This window comes from Photinus pyralis, unplaced genomic scaffold (genome assembly GCF_008802855.1).
Source record: "Photinus pyralis isolate 1611_PpyrPB1 unplaced genomic scaffold, Ppyr1.3 Ppyr1.4_LG6, whole genome shotgun sequence".
Lineage (NCBI taxonomy): Eukaryota > Metazoa > Arthropoda > Insecta > Coleoptera > Lampyridae > Photinus > Photinus pyralis.
In genome coordinates this window covers 12794326-12821127 of record NW_022170663.1, presented here as the reverse complement: position 1 = coordinate 12821127, position 26802 = coordinate 12794326, and the positions used below count along the sequence as shown (strand labels likewise).

General features: G+C 39.2%; 1 protein-coding gene across 3 annotated transcripts in view; it reads right to left on the bottom strand.

The window, feature by feature from the left end:
* LOC116173137 (zinc finger homeobox protein 3-like) overlaps positions 1 to 26802 on the bottom strand; it is a 47266-nt gene that overhangs the window by 17188 nt on the left and 3276 nt on the right. For 2 of the 3 annotated variants that reach the window (XM_031490426.1, XM_031490423.1), the window contains exons 2-3: positions 20907 to 23824; positions 16204 to 19357 (exon numbers count right to left, since the gene is read on the bottom strand). In XM_031490426.1, the coding sequence (XP_031346286.1) occupies positions 16204 to 19357; positions 20907 to 23824 (6072 nt within the window). The remainder of the gene's footprint in view (positions 1 to 16203; positions 19358 to 20906; positions 23825 to 26802) is intronic. The other variant, XM_031490425.1, reaches the window with a different exon arrangement.

Below are 26802 nucleotides of genomic sequence, written 5' to 3'. Positions count from 1 at the left end.
TGATTGATTAGCACAACTTTGTTTTGCACCCCTTCTATATACGCATATAAATACATATATAGATCTCTTTAGAGAGATACACTCGATAGAGCAAAAAATTCTCATTTGTCAGCATCAAACAAGGGATTGGGATTCGTTAGCGATCTATACGATTTCAAGTTAAAGATAAACAGGATATTTGGGGAGGAAAAACGCCGCGCGTACGAAATTTTGAAGATTAAAATAAAACTGAAAAATTCATCCCTTGTTATGATAGAGGGGAGCTTTGTTCTGGAAAGTGGAGGATCTACCTAATTTCCGCGTACTGGTAAAGTATTGGTTGCGAGGGGGCGCCGAATTTTCAAACGTCAAATTATCCGTCACTTGCAGACTTAGGTATAATTCTCGTTTAGCACTTCATAAAGCATTAACGGAAATGAAATTTAACGTGTCTTTTTAAATACATTTTCATTTACTTCATATCACAAGACGCAGAATAATTATTAGTATAAAACTATAAGTAATACTAAAACTTATCTGATATAACATTGTTAAAACTAACATCAAAACACCAAAAATTCCATTTTGAAGTCACATCCTGCAATTCCATTTCACTTTCAAGTGAAATTTTGCTAATACCAACCTAAAATATAGTTTACATTCATACTTTAACATTATGTTACCCTGAATTTCCCGTTATCATAAGTTTTTGAATACACGGACATTAAAGAAACATCATAAAAACGACCTCAGGGTTTGATTACAATATTTTTCGAAAAACAAAGAGACCTTGACCTTACAACGTTAAATCAAAAAAAGCAGCAACCAACCCCAATTCTATTTTCAAGCATCAAAATGTGTAGAAGATATTGTCAATATTTCTGCGGATAAGATAGGAGGCTCGCTAATGAAATATTGATCACAGCTTTCTAACGATAATAACGTAATGAGAAAATCGAGACGTTTGACCCATTTCTCGGATTCGATGTATGTGTAAATCGCTCGGTTTGGAGATGGGCGGCAAAAAGCGTTTGGGGCTTTTAAAATTCGCATTTAATATCTGAGAGGCGCGCAATCAGATAGTTCGAAAATGAGAGTGGATGCATTTCAAGTTTTTTCGGCGGGGTAAGTAAAAAACCGTAGCCTATTCTGTGAAAGACAAAGATTTAAACTCGTCAACTGTAGACGTCTATCTTGATGCAAACTGTCAACCATCAATAACGATTGGAAGAAAATATTGGCTTTAATGACGTGAATTTTAAACTCGACGAACGAGACAAAACTTACCTAAAAATTAACGAGGCCTTTTTTATACGCATCTGGAATATAAAATAGTCATACATTTGAATTTTTCATTGGGGCAAAATGAAAAATAAATTGTTTTGACAGCCCGAGCCATCTTGATTTCAATAATTAGCAATTCTAAAAGTTATGCATTTATTTATTTGCGACCAGACAAAAGGATTGCGGTGACAGATTTAAATATTCAAATCGACAACCAAGACTAAACCAGTCCGTTAATGCTGTCGCCATCACTCAACATTTACAATGAGAAATATGCTAATATGGCGTACTGTAAATATTATCTCAATTTCATTACGTCTGTGAATATTATGATACATTATCCTTTCCTGTTATACGGATTCCCATCAATCGTTTATCTGATCGACGTACTTTGCATATAATGCACTTCCAGTTATAATTACTTTTTTGGGATCCCAAAGGAAGAGAGCATAAATATTTAGTAGAGACGTAGTTTTAGGAGGCACGTACTCAGTCTGCTGTTATCCTGAAACCACAAAAGAACGACGGACATAACTTTTTTTACAGCAGTTGGAAAAATTAATTATTTACGTCGAGATCACGACGTGACCAGCTCGCATCAAACTTAAAACACCAACTAGACATGCGACTTCCATTTTTTAAAAATGAAAATTCGGGGGGAGGAAAATCAATTATCCCAGAACTTTTTCGGTATATTCACAAAGTTCGTTGTGTGCCAAAGCGATATATCCAGCTCGAAGCGAGGGCTAATTGGGAAAATAAAGGTGTACGGCGAGGGCGGCGCCGGAAAATTCATGCGCGAAGCACACCAACCCCTCAATTGGAGGCGGCGAGCTTTTCCCGAAACGACAAACCGTGAGCTTGATTACGAATTTAACACATAAGCCAGAAAGTCTCGCACCCCCTTCGAGTAATTAACCAATCTCGCCCCCCCAGTTTCCGAAAACGGGCAAAAGCTCCAGACGGCGAATTGAATTTAAGCGGACGATAAAATATGACACAAAACATCTCATAAAGCTGTAAGTTCACTAAATGATATCGTTGGGAGCGTGATAACGGCTTTGGTATGATCAAACGGCTATATAACAAGTCATAACTCTGTTTTGCTATGCGGAATAGTGATTCCTCGGATATTTCGGATTCCTCGCTTGCTAACCGAGTTTATTACGGCTATGCTCAGAATTTAGTGTTACACGGCGTTTCTTTCGATACACGCGGACGTGCTTAGAACACTACAAATACAGATTAGTTAAAAAAAACCACCTCCGCCTTCATCCGGCCCGATATATAAATTAGTTGGAACGTCCCACTTTTTCTTTCGATCACATAAATACCGTTTTGGGAAAATTCTCGACCGGCCGTATCTCAGAATTAGTCATTCACGTGTGCGAGAAAAACGGCTTTCCACGCTCGCGGCGGTAATGGGCGAAAAAGTCTCAAACGGGATTACTATGTATGAAAAGAATATGTCATAAAGTGGGCAATAAAACGGTTTTAGAGCGACGAAATAATTTCTCTTCTGATTACTAACTGGCGGAGGATTCTTCTAAGATTATTGTTCAAATTGGGACTTTGTGAACAATATGTGTCCATTGGAGTGCTACCCTCGGAAGAGTTCATTGAGCTACTTTTTCGCTCCAACTTTCGCGACATCGTATTTCAGACGGTAGCAAATCTAAAGATAAATTAATAGTTATTTGTACGTCTAGAGAAGAAAAGTGTAGTTTTTCAGTTGAAAAACACTTTTTTCTCAAGTTTTACACATAATTTTTTCTGAAACTGCAATCAAAATTGAAAAATTATCGTATGCAATAATGAAGCTTGACATTTAGCAATCAAGATACGGGCATGTTTCAATTTTAAATGTCATTATTAAGATTAACACACCAATTGTTGTTTATTTTCCTCACTGGAGAGGAAATCACATTTTCGTCACCCCTTTTAGAAGCGAAAGTAGTTGTTTCTAAAGTAGTTTCAGAAAAAGTACTTTACCTATAAATATATGAGTGCGGAAAAGTAAGATAGGAAAATTATGGGAACATCAAAAATAGGTTTTTGTAATCCATATTAAAGAATCAAAGTTATCCCTCCTAAACCTAGGACATTTTCGTCGTATGGTGTGCAAATTTCTAGCTAGGTATAGGGCAAAGCAGATTAGGAAGAAATTGTCATCGCGTAAAATTTGTGGCAAAAGGAGGCCCAATCAATCCTACTCCAAATTAAATTTTGAACTACGAATTTTCAAATTACTAAAACGATCCGACGGAATATTAAAGATTCCTGGGCATTTATTTTAACACTTCGGCCGTATCTAATATTTAATGGTCATCAAAAATGCATCGTGGTGCATAAATGACGATTCCTCATGTGTGGATTAAAATAAACTTTCTCAACCCTGGTCCCAACATTCAAATCTTGTTGATTCATTTTTTTTAGTGTTCATGATAGTTATTCTGAATGCCTTTTGAATTTTTTTAATTTCTGGAATGTTTTGAATTTTTCCGGTTTTGTTTTCAATTTTAACTTTATAGTTGTGTACTTTGGATAATTTCAAGAATTCAAAAACAAATTCTCCTGAATTTATTCTTGTTTTGAATTTTTGAACGCTTTTGAATTGAAATATGATTATTTTTTGAATTTTCAGGCTAATCTTTTGAAAGCATGAATTTTCTTTAAGATTTCGGAGAAATAAATTTTGAATTTCGGTGGACATTTACTAATGTTTATTGACTTTTCCTTTATTTCCATGAATCTTCATTCTCTTAGAATTTTTTGGTGTACAAATTAAGTGCCAATTTCGCGAACTACAATTGCAATTTTGAGTACAGGTCAATTTATTCTTAATTATCCCCGGTTTTTTGTGCCTTTAGCCATTGAGGCAAAAGTTACAGTTTAATTCCTTAATCGGACCTCTCCTAAATATTAACTTTCTCCAAAACGAAAGATGCACAAAACTTGGGGACTGGCGCACAAAATTATGACATACGTTTCAAGTAGCCTCGATTGTGAGGGATCCTGTGTGAAGCTGACACCCCCTTTAGAAATTTTGAATTTCTCCGAAACGAAAGGTACACAAAACCTTAGTATTAGCGCACAAATGAGCACAAGACTATGGCGTTCTAGCATCAAATTGGACCCCCAACGCAAAATATTTATTTTCTCTGAAACAAAAAACGCATAATACTTATGGATTGGCGCTCAAATCGGGCCAAAATGAGCACAATATTTTGGAGAAATTTTGAAGATCATAAGAAGACTAAAATTTGCATTCCCTAATAAACCAGTTTCTAGAAAATCAACAAACAAATAAATAATTTCCAAAATTTTAAATAAAACTTGGGGAAGACCTCTTAGCACTCACTGTGTACAGGGTGGTGCAAATCGTGGCTCACCATTGGGATTTCCGTAACGGTTAAAGATACATTGTAAGTTAAATGGGATCAAAATTGCCTCTTTTTGTGACGCATTGGAAATTTTGAAATATCATTGAAAATAACGGAAAAACTGAAAATGTTAAATTTCGTTTTGATTTTCCATAACTTCAACGGTCGAAAATGGACGGTTCCCATCTTCTATGGGCACTTTTTTTCAGAGAATCTCAATCTGTTCACAGAATGTAAGGATTTTTCAAAAATGTCAAAGAAAGGGGCAACTTTGGCCCATTAACGTACACTGCATTTCACACCATTTCGGAGATCACAATGGTGAGCCACGAATTTGAACCACCGCGCTGTGCGTTGGATGGCGTTTTACCGAAAAATGGAATGAGTGTGATTACGCAGACTGTATTGGTGGTACTGTAACACCTGGGGGTCTGAGAGTATGGCAGCACAAAGAAACTCCAATGACCCTTTCCCTACAATCATCATTATCAATATCAGATCATTGGTATACTAAAGTACATGATCTTCCTGAGCTAGGGGGTATTGCATACTCCCCGGAACGGGAGGTTTTACCGAAAACTGTAATGAGAGTGTTCAGGCTGACAGTTTTGAAGCAGAATGTACACAGGGGGGATCTGGGGAATATCCCCCCAATAAAAAGAAAATTTAATGACCCTTTCCCCATTAGGTCTAAATCGATTTTTTAAATGTATTTTTGGATTCTACCTGAAATTTCAGTTTTTTTGATACTCACATGCCTATATCTAGAATTTATGTCTTTTAAATTATTTTCACTTTAAATAGAACATGGCGGATGCAGACGGTACCTTGAAAATGGATTATTAAAAACGGTTATAGTTATGGAAACCCCGTTTTACCAGTGTATACAGAAATAGGGCTTCCTTTTAGAGTACTTAAAAAAAGTTAAGTTGCGTACGACCGCACCTATGGCGACCCAAACTTAAGAAAGACTAAAAACACAGTTTTTTTTTAATGAATAATGGCGATTTTCTTACTATTCTGCCTTATTCCCATTTCATTGAATTCCTACCATTTTCTTTTGAATTTCCTTTTTGTAGTGGACCATGATTTTAGGGGTTGGTAAAATAACGAAGTCACTAGCTACTTCCGGCATTTCCGAATGTGTCACCATTTTTAAAATATTTTATATCGCTTCGGCCTACTCCTATGTGCAAATTACCTACTCCTGGACCTATCCATTTCACTTTTCCAGAAACGTTTAAGTAAAGTTCCCAAAAAACACCCTGTACATTTTTAAAGGGAAAGCTTCGAAGGTGAGGTTAAATTTGGCCCCTCTTCCGCGTCTGTAGACTAGTAAAATATTATAATTGAATAATCCACCATTTAATTCAAGCATTATTTGATAAATCAATTACTTTCTCCAATACCGCCTATTTAAATCCAGCACATAGGCAGAAGGACGTTGGACCGCCACCCCTACACCAATCATAGCTACATCCCTAAGTTAAAAGTAAGGGCTGACAGTGAAGGGCCTCAAAATTAAAAAAAAACGGAGACATTTTAAAGAAGCGGTGGTGGTACAGTATACATATCATAGGTCAAAGATTCCCGTTAAATATCTGCTCTTAAAAAATTAACGCCCGAAATATTCGCACCCAGTATATTCCACCGAGGAATATTCGTCTTAGAAGACTCGTCTCCGTCATATCGCCTAAATAATTTGATATTTGTCAATAAATTGACACTTTTATTACCACTTTGGCACCTGATAGTTGGCACTCTGTACTTGTTATTTGAGTAAGTCTCAACTGACAACTTACACACGAATATTTTTTTTCTAGTTACAGAATAATAAGAGTTATTTGACAAACATTGAAATCTTTTAAGCGGCACTTGGTGTTTGTCAATACTGTCAATTCACACTATTGACAACGAGCATTTTTCAATTGACACTCATTGCGATTTGGCATTTAATGTCAATATTTAGTTAGAATTTACTGATGACGGGAATCGTCACTTAGCATTTATCAGTACATAAGTGGCACTATATGTCAAATTACCACATGTTGGTCACTTTTCGTTTTGAAAAGTTTGGGGAAGGTAACGTAGGAAGTATTGCAAAGAATGTAGCACCGGGGGGTATTGAATACTCCCCAGCAAAAGAAAGACGGAGGTTTATAACCACCCAAAATCAAAAATAAAGGCAAATAAATAAATAAAATAAAAATTTGATTTCGAAATTTTTCTTGTAAATGTAAAACTATGACGTGTGACACATCATTATTTTTCTTTTTTTGTTCTCTCTCTCATTCCGTAAAAATCCAATATGGTGATCATAGGAAATAAGAAAATTCTGATAACAGAAAAAAAGTGGCCATAGAAGGTGCTAACGGGAACCGTCAATTTCCGACCATTTAATAAGTTAGGGAAAATGAATACTAAATTTGACTTTTTCGGTGATATCTAAGTGATTTTTAAAGATTTTTCAAAAATTTCAAATGCGTTTTTTTAGTAACAAAAAGGGGCAACTTTGCCCGCATTTAACCTACACTGTATCTCTCACCGTTGCGGAGATCACAATAGTGACCCACAAATTTAAGCCACCTTGTACAAAGTTAGTTTAAAATTTAAACAACAATTGGGGCTGTTCGTTTTTTTAATTAATTATCATTCCATGTAGATATTGCTAGATATCTATAGGTTAAATTGGCTATGTTAATCTTCAAGTTTCCATTAAAATTTGTTACATATGCTGTCGAAATCTCCACCGCTCTTTCTACCAGTTTTCTCGTGAAATGAAGCATTAAAAAAATTCCAAAATTGAGTTTCATGTAACTTGTATGCAAACTAAAAGTTTTTTTTTAAGATATTAATCACCACTGTCCAAGTGTCCACCGCTAAAAAAAATTTATTGCACAAAGGCAGTTAAAAGTAAAAGTTGATTAATTCTTAAAACACGAAAATGGTTAAGTTTAGAATTGCAGGGCGAATTTCCATTGCAAATTCCATTCTATTATATCGAACTTACGGATATTAACCGATTCCTGATGCTTGTCCCCAATAAACGAATGAAAAATCTGCAAACCGAACTCTTTACTAGTTTCGGTTTACCTGAGTCAATCTTTAATTGAGTTCGGTTCGCCTTTGAGAAAAACAGCTCCGAATTTGTTGATCAATTGCAACTAGGAAAATCAATTCGCCGGTTGGCATCAGCTGGGGAAAAGCTCGGGAATATATTTTAGGCAAACACTTTAGGTATTTCTCGTTATAGTATAAATGTCTCGAAAATAACAATTTGCGAGGAGACAAATGTACATAGCTAAGCGTCAATTCGATTTATTTTAGAGACAATTTAAGCGATTTAAAGAAATGGCGCTACTTAAATAGGGGGTGCCTGTCGTATTTGCAATAGTGTTTCGTAGCGAAACAGGCGAATTGAACTTTCCGATATATAATATTAAGGTCTAAACTTACTTGGACGACTATCCGCTAACTTATCTGCGTCCAACTCGAATTGGAATATTTTAAATTCAGAATTCGTTTTCCATTCGGCTTTTGCTCGAGGGGGACGCGTGTGTGGGTTTAGAAAATTTACGTTTTCCCTGTACGCATTTGTATTGTGTCTTCGTATTGCTGTCACGAGGTTGGTCATGGCTTGGAAAAAAATCGATTAATTAATGAATGGTTTTTCGGCGTCGATGAACCATGGAGGTTATGGTACCATAATTACGCTTTGGTCAACAATTGCAATTTCGAGCGTTTCAAAGTACATTAAACTCAGTTTTAAAGTTGTTATTATTATTATTAATATTAACATCACTTTTATTCGCCAGTAACGCGTTAGTTTAAAGTATTATAACTTTTTTATGATCGAACGCTCATATTAAACACCTGCGCGCTATTAAAAGTTGTCCGAACACCTTCTTTGACTTGTTTGGCCGGCCACAGGCAGAATAGTTCGTAAATAAGTATTGTATAATTTATAACCTGGTTTGAGTTTAATTCATGCCCATCTCTCGCTCCAACTCCTGCCAATTACCAAGTATCCATCTCGCTCTAGTCTGAGCGCTGTAAATTATATTAAAGTATTGTAGTCTGTAGTTTGGTTTTTAACGTCTCAAGTATTGGCATCGCGAACGGAATTTCTACCTTAAACAAATGACCCCAACACTGAATACCGATTTCTTATTCAAATCCTTTTTTTTATAATCCTTGTTTATTTTACAACAAGATTATTGCTATTTAAAAAGCTTTTCTCTTTTACTCCCACATTTTTGAAAAATCATCTCCGAGGAATTCTACTCAAAACTCATTTTGAAACGCAATTCCAGTTAGTATAAATCAAGGAACCACAATAACATTTTGTCATTTATTGCCCACCAGTCAACATTAAAATTATAGTTGTCCTTATCGAGAATGTCAGGTCTGTCCGTTCGCCCGGAGCGATACGCGTTTAAACTAATTCACGGGTGAAAGGCCAGGTTTGGAATTTGACATCTATAACTGTAAAGAAGTGAGTCAATCGGTAAAGTTTTTGAAGAAGTGTTTCGGATTTTCTCAAACGAAATTGATTCCCAATGAAGATGAAGTTGCAGTGAAAATATGCGGAATTCTTTCTTTAGGTCGAGTGAAAGAGGAAAGTGGCTCATTTACTAATATCTGCAGTCAGGCCAAATTCTTTCGTTTCTTCCTTGAAGACCAGATTTGGTAGTTATACAGGATTTTGGTTCAAAACATCTAATAAACCTCTGCTCTGCAATGGGGTTTTCATACACTTACAGTGAGGCGATGCGTATCAAAAGCTCAGTCATCGTCCGAGGAGAATTCACTTCTCCCATTGAAAAAGGATCCTTCATGCAGTTCACATTTGTCAATGCCCACACATTGGATGGGGAAAACACTTTTCATGAGATGTGCGGTGTCACGGTAATCACCCCAGGCTCTGCTTCATTGCTTAAAGAGTGTGTTTGGTCACACCAACCTCAAAACTCTGAGTGAAGTATTTTAAGATGGCCGCGATAATGAAGCAATTCATCCAAGCGGAAAATATTGGGGATTGGGAGCTCCACCTCCACCAATTAGAAAAATGTAACTCTTTTTCCATTCATCAGATCACTGTAGGTACCTACCAGGCATTGATAGTTTACAAGAGAGGATGGACCCTTTTGGGTCCCTTTTGAAAGGAGCATCCTCAAAAAAGGAGCCTTTATGATTCGTCGCTCAGAAAACTTTTTGGAAGTCCCACCAGGATTCGACTTGTTTTTCTACGCCTTCATTGGGCGCGACACCACCTCTGCCCTTTTTTGGCATGAGAAGAACAAACTGTGGTCTGCCATTCAGAAAATCATTGAACTTATCACCACAGCTGAAGTGTTCCTCCAACCTAATTCGGTCTACCAAGCAATCGCAGATGCCGGAGCGAAGGGGCTAATAGCTCTGTATGGAGGAGACTCCATGAAGATCCCCTCAACAGCTTGCGCTACAAGAAATTTGTAAAAACAGTCGCCTTTGCTAAGGTTCACCATGCCCGTTTGCCACCAACGGAAGATGGTCCATCATTTCACGCTTATCGAACTTATCACCAAGTTCAGAAGTGGTTAAGGGTGGAATGGGGATGGAAGAAGACTCAACAGGAGCTGATTCCAACAACAATGATGAGCAAAGTGGCACACCCTACGTTCTGAACTTTTTATCACGGGGTTGCAAGAAAGACTGCAGCGGAGGCGGCTGTACTTGGCGTAAAAGCAGGCCACAAATGCTCGGAACTCTGAAAATTTTAAACCACCCACGAAGGGTTCAAAATGAACAATCTGAACCAATGTTTAGTTTCTTGTATTGTATCAATAAGGGTTGTTATTGTATTTAATAGGTGTCTGAAATTCAATAAACTCCTAAACAAGGAAATATTTAATTCGAAATCGAGCCAAAGTACGACTTCTTAGATTGGCCGAGAAAGCACTTATAAGAGATAGTGTCCCGAAATTCAACCGAAAGGCAGATTTAGCTACAGTAAACGTATGTTATGGATGAAAAATTGGTTAAAAATGAAAACTAAACCATACGCGTGAGAAAATTAACTGCTCTAACGTTCAATTTAAAATTATTGAAGGGCTGGCAACCCTGCTTAGGTGGTTGACGCCAGGGGTGTACATTTGCAAGTAAAATATCTCACCATTCCAACCAAATTCGACCTGTTCTTGGGTTTTTTCCAAAAACTATTTCCTTACGAGTTATTCAATCTGTTTCGTTTTTGTTATGCCACCCTGTATACCTATGTACAATCTATAATAATTTTCATTTTTCAATTTATCTTGGAAATGTGAAAAGTCCAATTGGAGACGCTTTCCACCAATTATGTCAGCTCCTTTGTAAATGGACACCACTCTGACACATTTACGAATTGCAGTAGAAGCCCACTCACCGCAATTTTTTCGTAATTTAAAGCGACTTTGTTGCAATGCCAATTTTCAATTATTGATCGCCTTGTGAGGTTACAAACTGAAGTGCCCTCGCAGTGAATCCCCATTTGAATTTCATCGAAAATGGAAGCGAGAGACAAACTGCAAAAAAAATGAAGAAAAAGCCAATAAGATCCCGCACTTTTATTTCTCTTACTTTAATAAGAACCGGGCATCTCTCCCCCGCATATAACATTAATAATGAAGAAAAGAATCAAATTTTCAATAGAAATTGCAATCTCAAAGCGCGCAATGAACATTTCAGCGAAAATCTCGGGAGAATCTCGACGTTTCATTTTCTACTCCTCTTTCCAGTGCTCTCGCGTAGTAGAGATTTTGATTAATTTTTCTCTATGAAATTTGGGCGTTGATTCAGCGCACTAATGAATGGAAGCTTCGTAATTGCACATCGTCGACGTATCTTGGCCAATGGAAGAGTGTAGTTCGGTAGCTATAGAAACTGCTTCGTGTTGGTTTTATTGCAAAAGAAGAATGAATCTTACAACTCCGCCTAGAATCATCACGTCTCTTTTGCTAAACGTAAACTCGTATTACAAGCTCCTCGTTTCCACGCAATTTTTTTTGCAGTACGTCGCAAAGGCGTACGTTCAATTTATTTATTATCCATCGAACTGCATTGACGTTTTTGTCTTTTAGTTTTCTTTCGGCCTCGTATTTGGTTTAATTCGCGACCACCACGTGGTGGCGAATGCGCCCGTGAGGTATATAACGACGGCGGGGTGTCGGGCGCGTTCCTCTCTTTATGTTGTGAAAGATAGTGAGAGGGGTTCGACTATAACAAAACTTCGATGTCATCCTTTTTACCTGAGCTAATTATCATTGATGCGACGATGAACAGCTGCCAAAATCACGAAATTCACCGAAACATTCACGCATTCATTTCCTCCGAATGTTAATTAAAACTGGTTACTTGTCAATACTTTACTCCACAAGGCACATAACTTGATCAGATAATAAGGCATTAAACTTGAAACAAAATTCGAAACTGAAAAAAACCCCGCCAAAATTGGCAAAATAGACGATTTGACAAAAATCCAAAGACCACGGGCTTGTAAGTCGAGGGGGGCCAATTTTTATTCCCAAATAATTCTTGTAACTTTAACCTTGTGCTAGGGGTAGCAACGCCCTGCAATTGTTTAAAAGGGACGAGGGGTCAAATGACACATAATTCGGAAGAGATTTTCATTACCTAGGTAGGTACTTACAGTACCGTTTTATTTTTTTAAAATTAATAACCCAAAAAGGTTTAAAGAAAACGAATGTATTGCTCGAAATGACCTCCGCCAAGTTCAATACAATAATTCAATCTTGATTCAAAGCCCGATTTTACATTTCTCCGGTATTCGGAAATAATTTTTTCAGTACAAATTTTCCTTGGGACGTCTTTTGACCGATGCCATCAGAAAGATGAAATAAGGCTTTTCAGTACAGATTATCTTGCCGCTAAAATCAAGCGATAAGCGACTTGTTTCAGATCAATCGAAAATTTTAAAATTGCTAGTTGGACGAGATATCAATGTTGCCTGGAAATGGGATTTTCAATTCAAGAAGTTCAATTTTTTAAATCACTAGAACAAAAGCAGCTATGACCGAACAAAAAACAAGATAGCTCATATTCAAAAACCCGACTTTTGATCCGGTTCATACTCAATAGCACTGATCTTTGAACTCGTAGAATTCGATTGGCGAAGATTTAACATCGCTGTCTCTTTTCGTTCTTGAGATACACGAGGAACGGGCAGGCAGACAGACGGATAGACGGACAAAACAATCACATGAGGGGCACTTTTCTTCTTACGATTTTAAAGCGCAAAAGAGTGCGTCCTATTTTGGCTGAGACTGCAATGCATATCAGGTGTTTTTAAAGATTAGAGTTTTAGTTTTGGTTTTGGCGACCCTGGGCCACTTTTTGTGAAACTTTTACTACCATAAAAAAAAGTTTGATTTTTTGAGACATTATCGTGTCTTAGGTAGTATGATTTTTTATTATATTATATCATATTCTTCAAAATGAGATGCTTCTACCCTCAGCGATTTTTATTGGTTAACCTTAGTTACCATGGATACAATAAACAAAACAAAATCTCTATGAATCCATGGCCTATTATTTAAAAACCGTAAAAAAATAAGGTTTTTATTTTTAGTTCATGGCAAAAATTTAAAAAAAATTATAGGTACATCAATGATATCAGGAAAAAGAATGCAAAAAAAAACTGACGTGAAAACATACAGGGTGTTGCATTTAAAAAATACCAACTTTGGGTCAAATCTCAGAAACGGTGATCCAAAAATTTGTTTGGCTACGTCTACGTAAAAATTACGCAGTTTTTACCTTTTTCCATCCTATATGGGTAGTAGGTATAGGTTGTGACACATAGGAAAATGTAATCAAGAAAAAGAATTCAAAAAGTTGACCTTAAGATATACAGGGTGTAGGTGTAAAATTTCACAATATGTAAAAATACGCAGGTGCATATATTCCGTTTATGCTGGACATATTAATAGTGCCCATGCTCAATTACTTTTTGTATTCTCCACTGTAATCCAAAGAAAAAGGGCTCTATGTATTGCTGTGTAAACAATGTCAGTCAGGACGTTGTATTTGAATTAAGACATTTGGAATAGATTCTGGTGCCTAATTGTTTAATTAATGTCAACATTAATGGTGTGGGTCTAATACTCTAATTACGTTTTATCACAAAACTATTTTCGAAATCGAGCGTGCACTCAAGGTTGTATTTTTTTATTTTCTGTTTAAATGATGAGATTTCTTGGAATTAATAGATAAAGAAATTGTTGTACCTCTGATTTTTATTTGTTATCAAGTTGCTCATTAGTGTAAATGTGACAGTTTCAAGTTGATTTATTAAGTTTTTCGTTTATTTGCTAAAGATGAAGGTAATCGTTTGAGATAACAGGGCTATTGCACTCTTAAAGAAAAATTGCACTATTAGGTAGAAATTGTTAAATTAGATAAGGAAAATTCCTAGAATTAAGATGGACGTGCCGAATTCAGGTTTCGTTGTATTGGCTATTGTCGTTTCCAAACCGCCTTTATGGGTTAAAAAAGTTTAACAAAATTTAAGTAGGATTTCCGTTTAAGTACTGTGGTCTTCTAAAGACCTATAGCAGTCAAAATTCCGATCATATTATGTTTCTGCAAGATTTGATTCTGTGACACAACTAAAAATTTGAGTTGTCACTGTAATCGGGAATGTGAATTGAAGACTCCCATGGATCACGCAGAAACAATGGAAATTCTGTCGTAATTTTACTGTCGGACGAAGAGATATTAATTGGAAACACTGAAATTTAAAAACAAAAACCTTCGTGGGGTCCCTGCGCTTAGTCCCTAGTCTTAGGGATTTTTATAATATTTATTTTATTTTTATATTTTGTCTTTATATTATAGTGGGCGGAGTGTCTTCTGCTATCTAAAAAGGACAGGGTGGTAGCACTAAAGAACTCTATACAGATAAAAATTCAAAAGGAAGAAAATAATGGTGAAAAAGAAACAAGTAGACAGGTTTTTGCCCTAAGGCGAGTAACTTTAACGTATTTTCCATGCATGCAGTACTTCCCAAAAAGCTATGGTTATGTTTTTCATCAACTAATCAAGTCTTTTAAATCTAAGAAGGTTTCCAATTCGACGTGGAAGGGATGGTGACATCCATACCCACAGAAACTAGTGAATCTCCAGGATCAGGTCAATCCAAAAACTCTATTTTTTAAAACACGCGGTACTTCGATGAAGCTCAATTTTTTTAATCGAAGAGATTTTTCAATCAAAAATTGACAAAAAATATGCCACTTGAAGTAGTTCAATTATCCTTATTCATTTATAGTGCATTTCCCTTAAGGAATTTCCGATGAACCATCAGAGCCAAAAACCGTCAAAAATTTTACTTTTTTGTCACCACAATGTTTATCTTTCTATTGTTTTGGGAAGTGTATTTACCACAAAAAGATGTGCGCAACAAAAAATGCTAATTCTTGCTAAAAACGGGGGAAGGGTGCAAGTAAGTTTACAGTTCAGATTGGGGTGCATTTTGCCTCATCCGGCTAGTTTGCCTTTTAAGTCGCTACCTCAGAATGATAATTTAAAAAATGGATCAAAAATGATAAAAGAACCGAAGAGGTATAATAGAAAAACGCTAAAATTGTGACAAAACTACACAGTAAATACAATTAAATTCGCAAGGTCTCATGCAATTAGACTTTCAGAAAAGCAAGTCTCGCGACTGTATAATGAAGAATCCTCGAGCTGACCACAATTCAAGCGCGCGTCCGAGAATCAGATTTCAAAAGAATTTCTCGCAATTATTAGTAGAAAAATAATTACAGCAACGCTTTATTTTTACGTGTAAACCTCTTTTTTTTCGCATATGGTAAAATGTAGGAGACATAACAATGGAACGTGTATCGACAGGGTATCGACAGTATTTTTATGCGCTTGAAATAAATCCTTGTAATTGTGTGGGACCGCGGGTGACGCATTTTCAGTGAACATAAAAAACGACACATGCGGTGTCTCTCCGTTATTAGTTATGGATAGGATCTTTTGTTCCTTAAAATTTATGGCCGATCGGAAATATGACTCCCTACAATTACGTATTCCCATTTATTTTTGCAATAATAATTTACGTCTCGTAATTTTAAATCCTATCTAATTCTAATTAATTAAGTTTTCCACGGTTTGCGTGGTAGAATTGTTTTAATTATTTCACTCAAAAATAAATGGTTTCATCTACACAAAAGTTTTATCTTAAAAATGTATTTCGTGAAGGAAAACCCAAATCTATCCGGGGCGCCGCGACGTGCACCATATATTATTGACGACGGCGCGTACGACGCCCGTCCAAAAGCGACCACACTAAGCTATTACGAATTCATATGAGAAACACAAGGGGGGTTTGAAATATTAATAGACATTTCTCATTTTTCCGTAGAAAACAATTCATACTAAAGTACGAGGATAATATAGGAGCGTAACCGTAGTAGTAGCGACTCTATATTGCATTAAACATGCGTATTTCTACTCACCCCAACATTCCTACAAGATATTCTACATTGAATAATAAAAAAACGTTACTCACCGTTCGCACTAAACATGGAGTTGTGGAGAAATTGGTTTTGAGGTGGATAGGAACTGTTGTTGCCGAGGGAGTAGAGCTGCTGGAAGATGGCGTCCTGGTTCTCCTTCTCCCCCTTGACGGACGCCGCCATCTGCATGCTGGCCATCTGGAGAAGCTGGAGGTGGCTGTTGTTGTTGTGCGTCTGACCCGTCGGGTTGGTCGTCGAATCCGCGGACACAACTCCCGAGGCTCCCGGTATCGGAGGAATCGTAAACTCCCCATCGCTCCCGGACCCATCTTTATTGGCGCTCTCCAAATGCATTCGAACATTCGCGATATGCCCCTTCGTAAATATATGATCTTGAATCGAGTACTTATGCGAATATTTGAACGAGCAGAATTTGCACTCCTCGGGCAGTTTCGGATTTTCAGGTTCGGCCGTCCCCAAAACCTTCTGTAAGGCAATTTTGTTCTTTTTCTCTTTCGCCCTGGCGTTTTGAAACCAAACTTGTATCACACGTTTCGGGAGGCCAATTTCGCGCCCCAACATCTCACATTCCGCCATCGTAGGCGTTCGATAATCGTTGAAGAGTGACTTCATCACCTTAACTTGAACCGACGACATTTGCGTGCGGTACCTTTTCGAGCCCATCCCCGACGGTACGGAGGAACCCATCCGCTGTTGTGTACTTTGCGTGCTACTAGCAGGCGAAGTTGGATTACTCTCATCGTCAAAAAACTCGGTGGTTTCCGACATGGAGTCGCTCCTCTCGTCGCACATAGACCTCTCGCTCAAATCCGTGAGCGGGCCCGGATCACAAAGCCCCTTCTCGTGGTCAAGCGAAACCTTAACCGGCCTAGATAAATCAACAGGCTTCGACAGATCCAACGGAATCTCGCCATCCTCCTTCGATCTTATCTCACTCTTATCGCCATTAGTGGACGCGGCGTGCGCCTGTAACTCGCTGATGTACCTCTTCATACTCTCCTCGTAATACTTCTTGATCGAACTCTCAATCTCGGCGTTCATAGGTGGAAACAAAGGTGGAAGTACCTGCTGGCACTTTTCGCCCGTCGAGTTGAAGCTCGGCGCCGACTCCAAACTGACTTCCTCATCCGGCAACGCGTCAATGTTAATTTCGCCACGAGCGCACTGATCTGAATGTTTCGCGGTCAAGTGAGACTCCAGCGCGGATTTTACTTTGAACAGAGCCGGACAGAACGGACACCGCTTGTTTATGACTTGGGCGTGCGCCCGAAACTGTCCCTTCCTCTCGCGCGCCCTCGTGTTCTGAAACCACACCTGGACCACCCTCTTCTTCAACCCGACCTCTCTCGCAATATTCTCCAACATCTTCCTCGACGGATTGCTTTCGATCTGGTACTTCTGGTAGAGGTAGTCGAGCTGCTCGGGCAGAATCGTCGTTCGCAACCGCTTGTCTTTGGGCTGATCGGAGATGTCGCTTTCGGTGTCGTCTTCGAACTTCCGCTTTTGCGCCGCGACGTTGTTGAGCATGTTCATTAGGGGGTGTTGTATGCCGGGCGCCGACGAGTTTTCGTTTAGGTTCGCGTTAAGCTGTTGCAACTGGGCGTGTTGTTGGAGAATGCCGAAGGGCGAGTCGGGCGGGTACGATGGGAAGAGGTTCGGGTTCATTATGTGCACCAGCTGATGTTCCCTCCACAGGTCGAAGCGAGGAAAAACTAAATTGCACTTGTCGCACTGGTATGAGCTTTCTTTGGAGTCGTTGGGGGTGGACGATGGAATTGGGGATGTCGGAAAGTTTACGACTGATGCGTTTGGGGTGGTTGGAGGGTTGGGTCGGATTGGACTGTGTGCCGCTGGGGGTATTTGGGGGTTGTGCGTCATTTGTGGTTGTTGCTGGTTCTGTTCGACCGTCGTGCTCGAGTTGGAATCTTCGGAACTGAGAACGGCGGCGATTTGAGCTGCGGCTGCTTGTGCTTGCGCGGATCGTTTCGCGTCCTCTTCTTTGAAGCAGTGGGTCTTTTGGTGGCGGATCAGTTCGTAGTACCTCTGGAAGACTAGGAGGCACTTTTTACACTGGTAGTTAAGGCCGGGCGTTCGTTGGAAACGATTGGCGCCGCCGTCTTCGGCAATTCCCGGAGCTGGATCTACGGCGGGTTGGTTTTCGTAGACCTTTCGCGCCTTTTGCCGCGCGTTCTGGAACCAGACGACAATGACGCGCGGGCTCAGATTGAGAAGCTTGGAGAGGTATTCGAGATCGTCATCTTTGGGGTAGGCGTTGTTTTCGAAGAACTCTTGCAACACTTTTATTTGGTAGTCGGTAAATCGAGTGCGGTTCGCCCTTTTACCGGTGGTGCCTCCGGAGCTGTTGCTGCCACTGCTGCTTCCGCCGTTTCCTCCCAAAAAATCGCCACGATTGGGACTAATGCATCGATTTGGGGTCATAGGTAAAATATTTTGAAGGTTGTTTGGACTAGCGAAATTTTGTTGACTTAGTTTTGTAGGGGGTAACATTGGACTGGTTAGGGGGAGGTTATTTGCGGTGGTTAAATTGAGCGTATTCGGTGCCGTCGTGGTTGTGAGGGTATCCCCAAGTTGCGAGGCGATTATCGACGTTAACGTAATATTGTTCGGTATGTTCGGGCTCGCCGCTTGTGACAAATTTTGAATTTCCGAATTACAAATGGACGTTACCGGACTAGGAGGAGGGTGGTGCAGCTGTTGGTGCATATGAAAAATATTAGGTTTCTCATCCAGTGGTTCCGGGTGCTTATCTTCCATGTTGTATTTGGGATGTTCGTCTAGTTCTTCTTTGGGCTCCGTTTTAATTACATCGCCCGGAGGAGGCGAACCTTTCGAGTTTTTTGAATTGTCATCCGTGCTACTGCCCGAGCTATTCAAAGGTATTACTTTAGCTTCGCCCGTCTTCTCGTACTCTTCCAAATTTAAGGTCGTCGAAGGGGGATTATTAAAATTATAAGGGCTGTCTTTATTCCTCTGTCGCTCTTTAAACAACGTATTTCTAAACCAGTGCTTTATCACTTTTGGCGGCAAACCGCTCTGAGAGGCCATGTCTTGTATTTGATCTTCAGATGGGGAGTTGTTAATATCGAAATGCGAACGTAAGATTTTCAATTGTTCGTCTGTTATTCTGGTTCTTGCACGTTTTTGGTTGGCTGCAGCGTTAGCGGCCTATTCGAAAATAAAATTACGTTACAATTGCAAATGAGACTAAATTGCGAGTTTAAATCAATCAATTGACGCCATTTTGCTCTAATTAGGGCCAATCTCACTAGCTATGCTTAAAAATTAATCGGTCATTAATAACAAAGTTACCATACCGCGGGAGGAGGGAGTCTGACGTCAGTAGAATAACGCACGTGTAGTATCTGATGAATTCATCGATTAATAAATTTTCAGACTACACAAAAAAAATAAATAGAACAATTACGTTGTAGTTCCAATTGTTTGAGAATAAGTCTCCTGAACAAAGCAAAATAAAGTCCTTTTGAGAGAGTGAGAGGGGAGGGTGTTTTGAAAGTCCCATGCGGTTTTGATCTGATGGCTTAACAAAATTCAAGGTATCTATTCCTAACACCTGAACAGAAACATTGAAAAAATCGAAGAAACGGAATAATTAATAAACTTTGATCCAATGTATCCAGTCTAAAAAAATTCGACGTATATAATTAATGAATAATCAATTAGAAGAAATGAAATAATCAAAAGGTTTCTAATATTTTGAGGGAATTTGAAAAATTGATAGAATTTTATTATTAAAAAAATGTAAAGAACTTACAGAAGTGGAAGAATCTAGGGAATCATAAAATTCGTACGCATAGCAAGTAGTTTTTCTTACTGGAAAACGTTGCATCGTAGCGGAAAACTCTTCAAGTGACAATAGAATCTTATTAAATTTGCCACAACTTTGCTTCTATATATATTTTTGAAAACCAAAACCGTTTGTAATATATTGGACCACGTGGCTTGGGGATTTTCAAGAAACGCGTATTTTCACTTTTCGTTTTTTACCAACTTTATTGCTAGAAGTTCCTCAGCAAAGATCTTTAAATACCATTAATTCAAGAAGATATACGTTGTACAGGGTAGCTCATGTAACTCAAAAACCTAGGCAAATCCGTAAATGTGTTATGCGTATGTGTTATAGTTGCTGGTAAAAAAATTCAAGAAGAAACGCAAATTTTGAGGAGTGAAATATTTAAAAACTCTAAATTAACATTTATTTCGGAAAATGTTTTGCTTCTCTTCCACCAAATTTATTTTGAGACTTAATTGTTACACCCTATATATAAAGTTCAGCTCAATGAGCAAAAATGGAAGTTTCTGGCCTAATTTGTGCAAAATCTTGAAAATGTTCTATATTCTTGAACGAAATTTAACGCTCCATAACTTTATCGCAACCTCTCTGTAAAATGAAAGTGTGGGAAGAATAACAAAGAAAGGAAAATTGTTTTTTTGGAAATTGCCAAGTTTCCTGGGCCAATGTGTCGAAAAAGATTCGAATTTTAAAAAGTTTTCATGCGCATCCGCTACAAAGCATCGGTTTCGAGCGGAAAAGTGACCTTCAAACGCCCCTCCACTCCCGCGCACCTAAGAATCGAGGTGATAACACCACGTTTTTAGGAATTGAGAAACACTACCTAACTTGATCATAGGTGGCATTAGAATTACTTAGATTTTAAGGCTAATTAGACGAAACTTATGAGAAAAAGGTACTCACCGCCTGCTGTTGCATCATGGCTTGTTGTTTCGCTAGAATCGCTTGCTGATCTTGTGGCGCATACTGTGTCATGGGATCGTAAGGTGGTGGTGGCATCATGAGTGGTACGAGGGGCGGTTGTAAGTTCATGGCCGCGAGTGCGTTGAGACCCAGAGGTAATCCCATACCCATAATTTGCATCATCGGGTTAAAGTTTAACTGTTGAAGTTGCATGACGTTAAGGGCCGCCTGCATTTCGGACATTTGTTGCGCGAAGGTCATCGGATTTTGTGCCATCGTTTGAGCGATCATCGCCTGAATGTTTGCGGGTACCGAATCTGTGCTGCTCGCCGGCGTAGACGAGGACGTGGGCGTCGAGGGTGCCGTCGACGTTGCTTCGGGAGGTGTATTTAAATTTAGTTTAGCGTGGAGGGCTTCCTTCGAATCGTCCTCTTTCTCGGGAGTCGTCTCCGAATGTGCGGGGGTCGATGTACTGGGTGCACCTGGGGTTGTGACTCGCGGGTTGGTGTTAAGCGTCGAGGATGTTGCAGCCGTCACGACCACCGATTTCTTTTCGTATTCGTTCTTGAACTGTTGAGCATACTTTTCTAAGAATTCTAGTGGCACTAAATCTTTATGAACTTCTTCACAGTGAGACTTTAACACCCAAACACTAGAGAATTCTTTATTGCAATGTTGGCACGTAGATCTACTTACTTCAGGTAAGTTGTTTTCTGCGTCCTCCTCGGCTCTGGGTGCATCCGTCTCATCATCGGCTGGGGGTGGCGTCGCTAATTTCTCCTCGGCTTCCCGCTGCCTTTGGCGTCTCTGATGGCTTTCGTTATATTGCATCACTAGATCAAATCCGAAACTTTCGAGCAAGTGTTTGTACATATGCGAACCAGTCTTCTTCGACAGGTGGAGGCGGTTGACGAGGTCCTGCTCGCTCGGCGGTGGGCTCTTCGCCTGACCCGGCTCTTGTGCCTGAAAGATGGCCATCGGCGCTGCGAACATACAGCACAGCTGCTGGTGTGCACTTAACTGATCTTGCGAACTAAATAGGGCTCCGCACTTAGGGCAGCTCATCATCCCTTGACTACCTGCACCGGGCCCGGGTGACATAGGGGTGGGAGACGCCTTTTCCCCACTACCGGGCGCGGGACTTGTCTGTTTCGGAGACTGCATGGCTTCGGGCTGCTCGATTAGCGGTTTCGAAAGGTCAATTTGTCCCGCTAATGCCAAATCTTGCAATTTACTGGCACGAGTTTGGTGCAGTACGCTACGCATGTGAATATCCAGGGTGCTACCCTGTGTGTAAGCCACTTTGCATATGTTGCAGCGGTATCTCTTTTTGTCGTCCTCGTCCGACGACGTGCTTTTCGGTGTCAAAGTGAGATTCTGCGGCTGGTTTATTACCGGTGAAACAGGAGGGTTGTTGTTGTTGTTCTGCTGCTCTTGCATCGCCCTTTTTAATTTATGTAAATGACTAACCGAGTTGTAATGCACTAACAGTATATTCTTTTGCGTGAAACTTTCTTTGCAAACATCGCATTTGTAAGGTCGGTTGGGGTCCAGGTACTTCTCCATGGGGTAGCTAAGTTTCTCGCCTTTTCTATGCAGAAGGGTTTTATTGTGGGCGGTTAAATAACTTTGCCTCGTAAACGCTACCTTGCACCGGTGGCATTTGTATTTTCTATTAGGGTCATTGTAACTATCTTCGGCCATGGCCTGACTGTTCAGGTAATCTTCCAGGAATTGCTGATCTTTATAAACGATGCTGTCGTCCGAATTGTCGCCGTCGTTCTGATTACTGTCGTCGTGGCTGGTGTTGAGATCTTTGCCGTCGTCGCAGTCCAGAGATTCCGTGTCGTCACATCGCAAGGACTCCTTTTTTAGAATGTCATTGGTCGAACTGTCGAGTACCTGCCCTTGCAAGCCCGCTAACAAAAGTGGATTGTTCATCAAGCTTTGTTTGTACGCCGCCAACTCCTCGTCGGTCAATTCGGAGTGAACACTTTCTACGTGCTTATGGAGCGCCACCACCGATCGAAAACTCCTTCCGCATAAAACGCACTTGGTGGCGTCCCTAATGATGTGATACTGAGAATGTAATTGTAATTTTTCTAAAGTCTTAAAGGCTAATGAGCATTGATTGCATCTATATTTGTACACGTGTTTCTCGGAGACCGACATATGCGTAATGGAATTTTTGGCGTGGACATCTTTGAAGTGCATTTGTAAGGTGTGAGCCGTAGGAAAAAACTGGTTGCACCCTTTCTTCCAGCACATATATCCCGGACCGCTCGGCGTTTGCTTTATCTCCAAATGGCCCGTTTCGTTCTGATGCGAGCACAGTTCGTCGATGTTTTTGAAGTTCTTATAACAAGTCCCGCACTTTTCCGTTTCCATGTCGACGTTCTCGTCACTGTTCGGTGACATTATGTCGCCCTCCACCTCCAAATGATTCGCGTCTCTATCTAATTTATTATAATCTTTGGAAGAAACCGAATTCGGCGAGACCATTTGATTTGGCGGCGTCTGCATTTGACTATTCGAGTGATTAGGCGTCGGCGTTCTTGACACCTGGTTCAACCAGTGGCTTTGATCGACTAGCATCAGAAGTCTCTGTAAACCCTCGCTGTTCACCGAATGTATTTGCATCACGTGCTTTTCCAAGTTCGATCTGTCTTTGAACGAATCTTGGCATAAGGGACAGTTCAGCATCATATCCGATGAACCGTGAGCGCTATGCTGGGCTAAAACGTGAGCCTGAATTCGCATCTCTGAATCGCTCGTGTAATTGCAATACGGGCACATGTGTAACGGAGATTCGGATTCGGAATTATTTATTTCTTCGCTATCGTCGTGAAGTTCGCTTTTTAATTGATTTCTAGTCGGATCCGGATGGTGAGGTTCCGAATTTGTGCTGTCTCTGCGTTCTAATGAAAGAATAAAAAGTAATTAAGAGAAAGTCTCCAGTCAGTGGCGCCGGCAGGCCTTCCAATCTAAAACGGTACGGGACTAGCACCGCCACTGACTACAGCTCAAAACAACAACAAAAAAAACGCTCCTGGTTAAGTCTGCATTAAAATGCCACAAATGACAATCGGTGTATTGTTACATGGGCCCGAGGCGTTCAACTACGCCTACGTGCACGACCAAAAAAGAATAATTATAATGCTATCAAGTTTTTCGAAAATATTCCATCGAAGCCATATGGTAGGCCCTAACTGTACCCCGAAGGGTGCTAACTACAGACTCGCCTTTCACGAACTTGTCATAATTACACATTAAGAAGTGGCCCAATATAACATTTACATCGATCATCTATTGTTACATTGTAATACTGTTACGTGAAAGTTATGTCTTTTGTCAGACTAATCCAAAAGCTATAATTTCAATTTTTCTCAAATAAAAAAACCTCTTTATGGTATTTATATAACTTTAAAACACAAATTAACCCACAATTTTCACATAAAAATCTACCATTATTTTGATAGCAAATTAAACTCTCGACCGCAACAGACGTTCGGTGCCGTAATCCAATCGGGAGACTTCAACGCTCGATTATAACGGTAACCCTGTTATTCAGATGGGAGATTTATAAGAAAACAAATGCTTCGCCGGGAACAATTGGGAAGGGTAATGCTGGTCACGCAGGTATCGAAAATGAGGCGTTCGCATTTGGACGATGGGCAACGGGTTAAAATTTAACTTCAGATTCGTTTGTGTAAAATGTGGATGTTCTGCGACCGACCATAATTTATTATAATAGAGGCAACCCGTGAGGAAAAACTTTGGGTGGTTATTAATTAAATAAGAAGTTTATGAATTTTCTGCACTTACTCATTGCTCTACGCACTAAAATTGTGTGTTCCTTGACGCGAATTTCTCTTTTAAAAACTGTTTTCCAGGATCACATACACAGAAGAAGATGTAAAATTTATTTGCTGGCAGTTTTTCTCGTATCATGCTCTTCTGATACCTAATCGTTGTATCAGGTTTACAGAAACGCAAGAAAGGGTAAAATTTACTCACAATCTTTGATACATTACGCCCTACTGGCACAAACGTTTCTTTGGAAACCTATTTTCAGATGTAAAATTCACTTACTGACAGTTTTTCTCGTATTATGCTCCTCTGGTACCTAATCGTTGTATCAGGTTTACAAAAACTGAAGAAAGGGTAAAATGTACTGGCAATCCTTAATACGTGACACAAACTTTTCTTTTGAAACCTGTTTTTCAGGATCACACAGGATCGCAGGAACACACGAAAACGTATAGTTCCTTTAGTGACAGTTTTTTCTCGTATTATGCTCCTCTGATACCTAACCATTGTATCAGGTTTCCAGAAACTCAAGAAAAGGTAAAAAAAGGCAATCCTTTGATATATTATGCCCTCCGGACACAAACTTTAATTTTGAAATCTGGTTTTTAGGATCACAGAAACACAAGAAGAGGTAAAATTAATTTTCAAGAAGAGTGAACATTCATTTGCTGAGAGTTTTTCTCGTATTATGCCCCTCTGATACCTAATAGTTGTTTCAGGTTTACAGAAACTCAAGAAAGGGTAAAATTTACTCGCAATCCCTTAATAAATTATGCCCTCCTGACACAAACTTTTCTTTTGAAACCTGTTTTTCAGGATCACAGAAACACAAGAAGAGGTAAAATTAATTTTCTGACAGTTTTTCTCGTATTATGCCCCTCTGATACCTAATAATTGTATCAGGTTTACAGAAACTCAAGAAAAGGTTAAATTTACTGGCAATCCTTTGATACATTATGCCTTCCTGACGCAAACTTTTCTTTTGAAACCCGTTTTTCAGGATTACAGAAACACAAAAAGATGTAAAATTCATTTGCTCACAGTTTGTCTCGTATTTTGGTCCTCTGATACCTAATAGTTGTATCAGGTTTACAGAAACTTACTGGCAATCCTTTGAATTGATCTTGACATAAACTTTATTTGGAACCAGGGTCTCAGAAACACACAAGATAACATTCATCTCTCTCTATTACGCCAACTACTGCCACTTTCATCCTAATGCAACAAATCTTAAAGGAAACGCCTGCATCAGAGAATCCTGCTCGGGTTCCTGTGATCCTGACAACGTTTCAGGAAAAGTCCGGACGACAACCTATAAGAAAATGTCGCGGTAGAACTTAAAGATCAACTGCAAGTAAGTTTTACACCTGCTTTGATCCATAATCATAACTATAATCGATTATAATGTGTCTACCGACCTTATTATGCTCCTGATACAACCACTTTTTGCGTCAATATTCGCAATATTGAGTCAGTTAATAGATTTAGAGACCTTCTTGTGTTTCTGTGCTCCTGATACAACAATTTTTCAGAATAAAAGTGTACTAAAGAGACACAACATGCAAAAAGGCGTGATGATGAATTTTTATTTCAGGACACTATGTACGTGGACAGATGTCCTTGGCTCCTGTGATCCTCAGATAAAAGATCCTTGTATTAGGAGAGCATAATGTACGAAGCTATGTTGGGTAACAGACTCTGTCATTTCTGATGCAATAATTTTGCAAAGAAAAGTTTGTATCAGCAGAACATACCCTTTGAGACAGTAGGCACAATTCTTATGAGCTCTGAAAAACTCTTGGGAACCTTTGAAGGTCCATAATAAATCATCATAAATAGAAAATTTCAGTTACTCACGATTGTATTGCCCTGATAAGTTTTTTAAAAAAATTTTGAATCAGGATCACTTTTCATTGACTTAAAACAAGTGTCAGAGAATAGATACTGATACTTCTGCGTTTTTAGTGCCTTTTATGACAAAAAATTCGCATCATGAGCTCACAATTTAGAAGGAGGTGAAAGTTTCTGTGTTTCAGATATTTAAAGGTTTAAAATAAAAATTTGTTCCTGTTTAAATCTTACAACT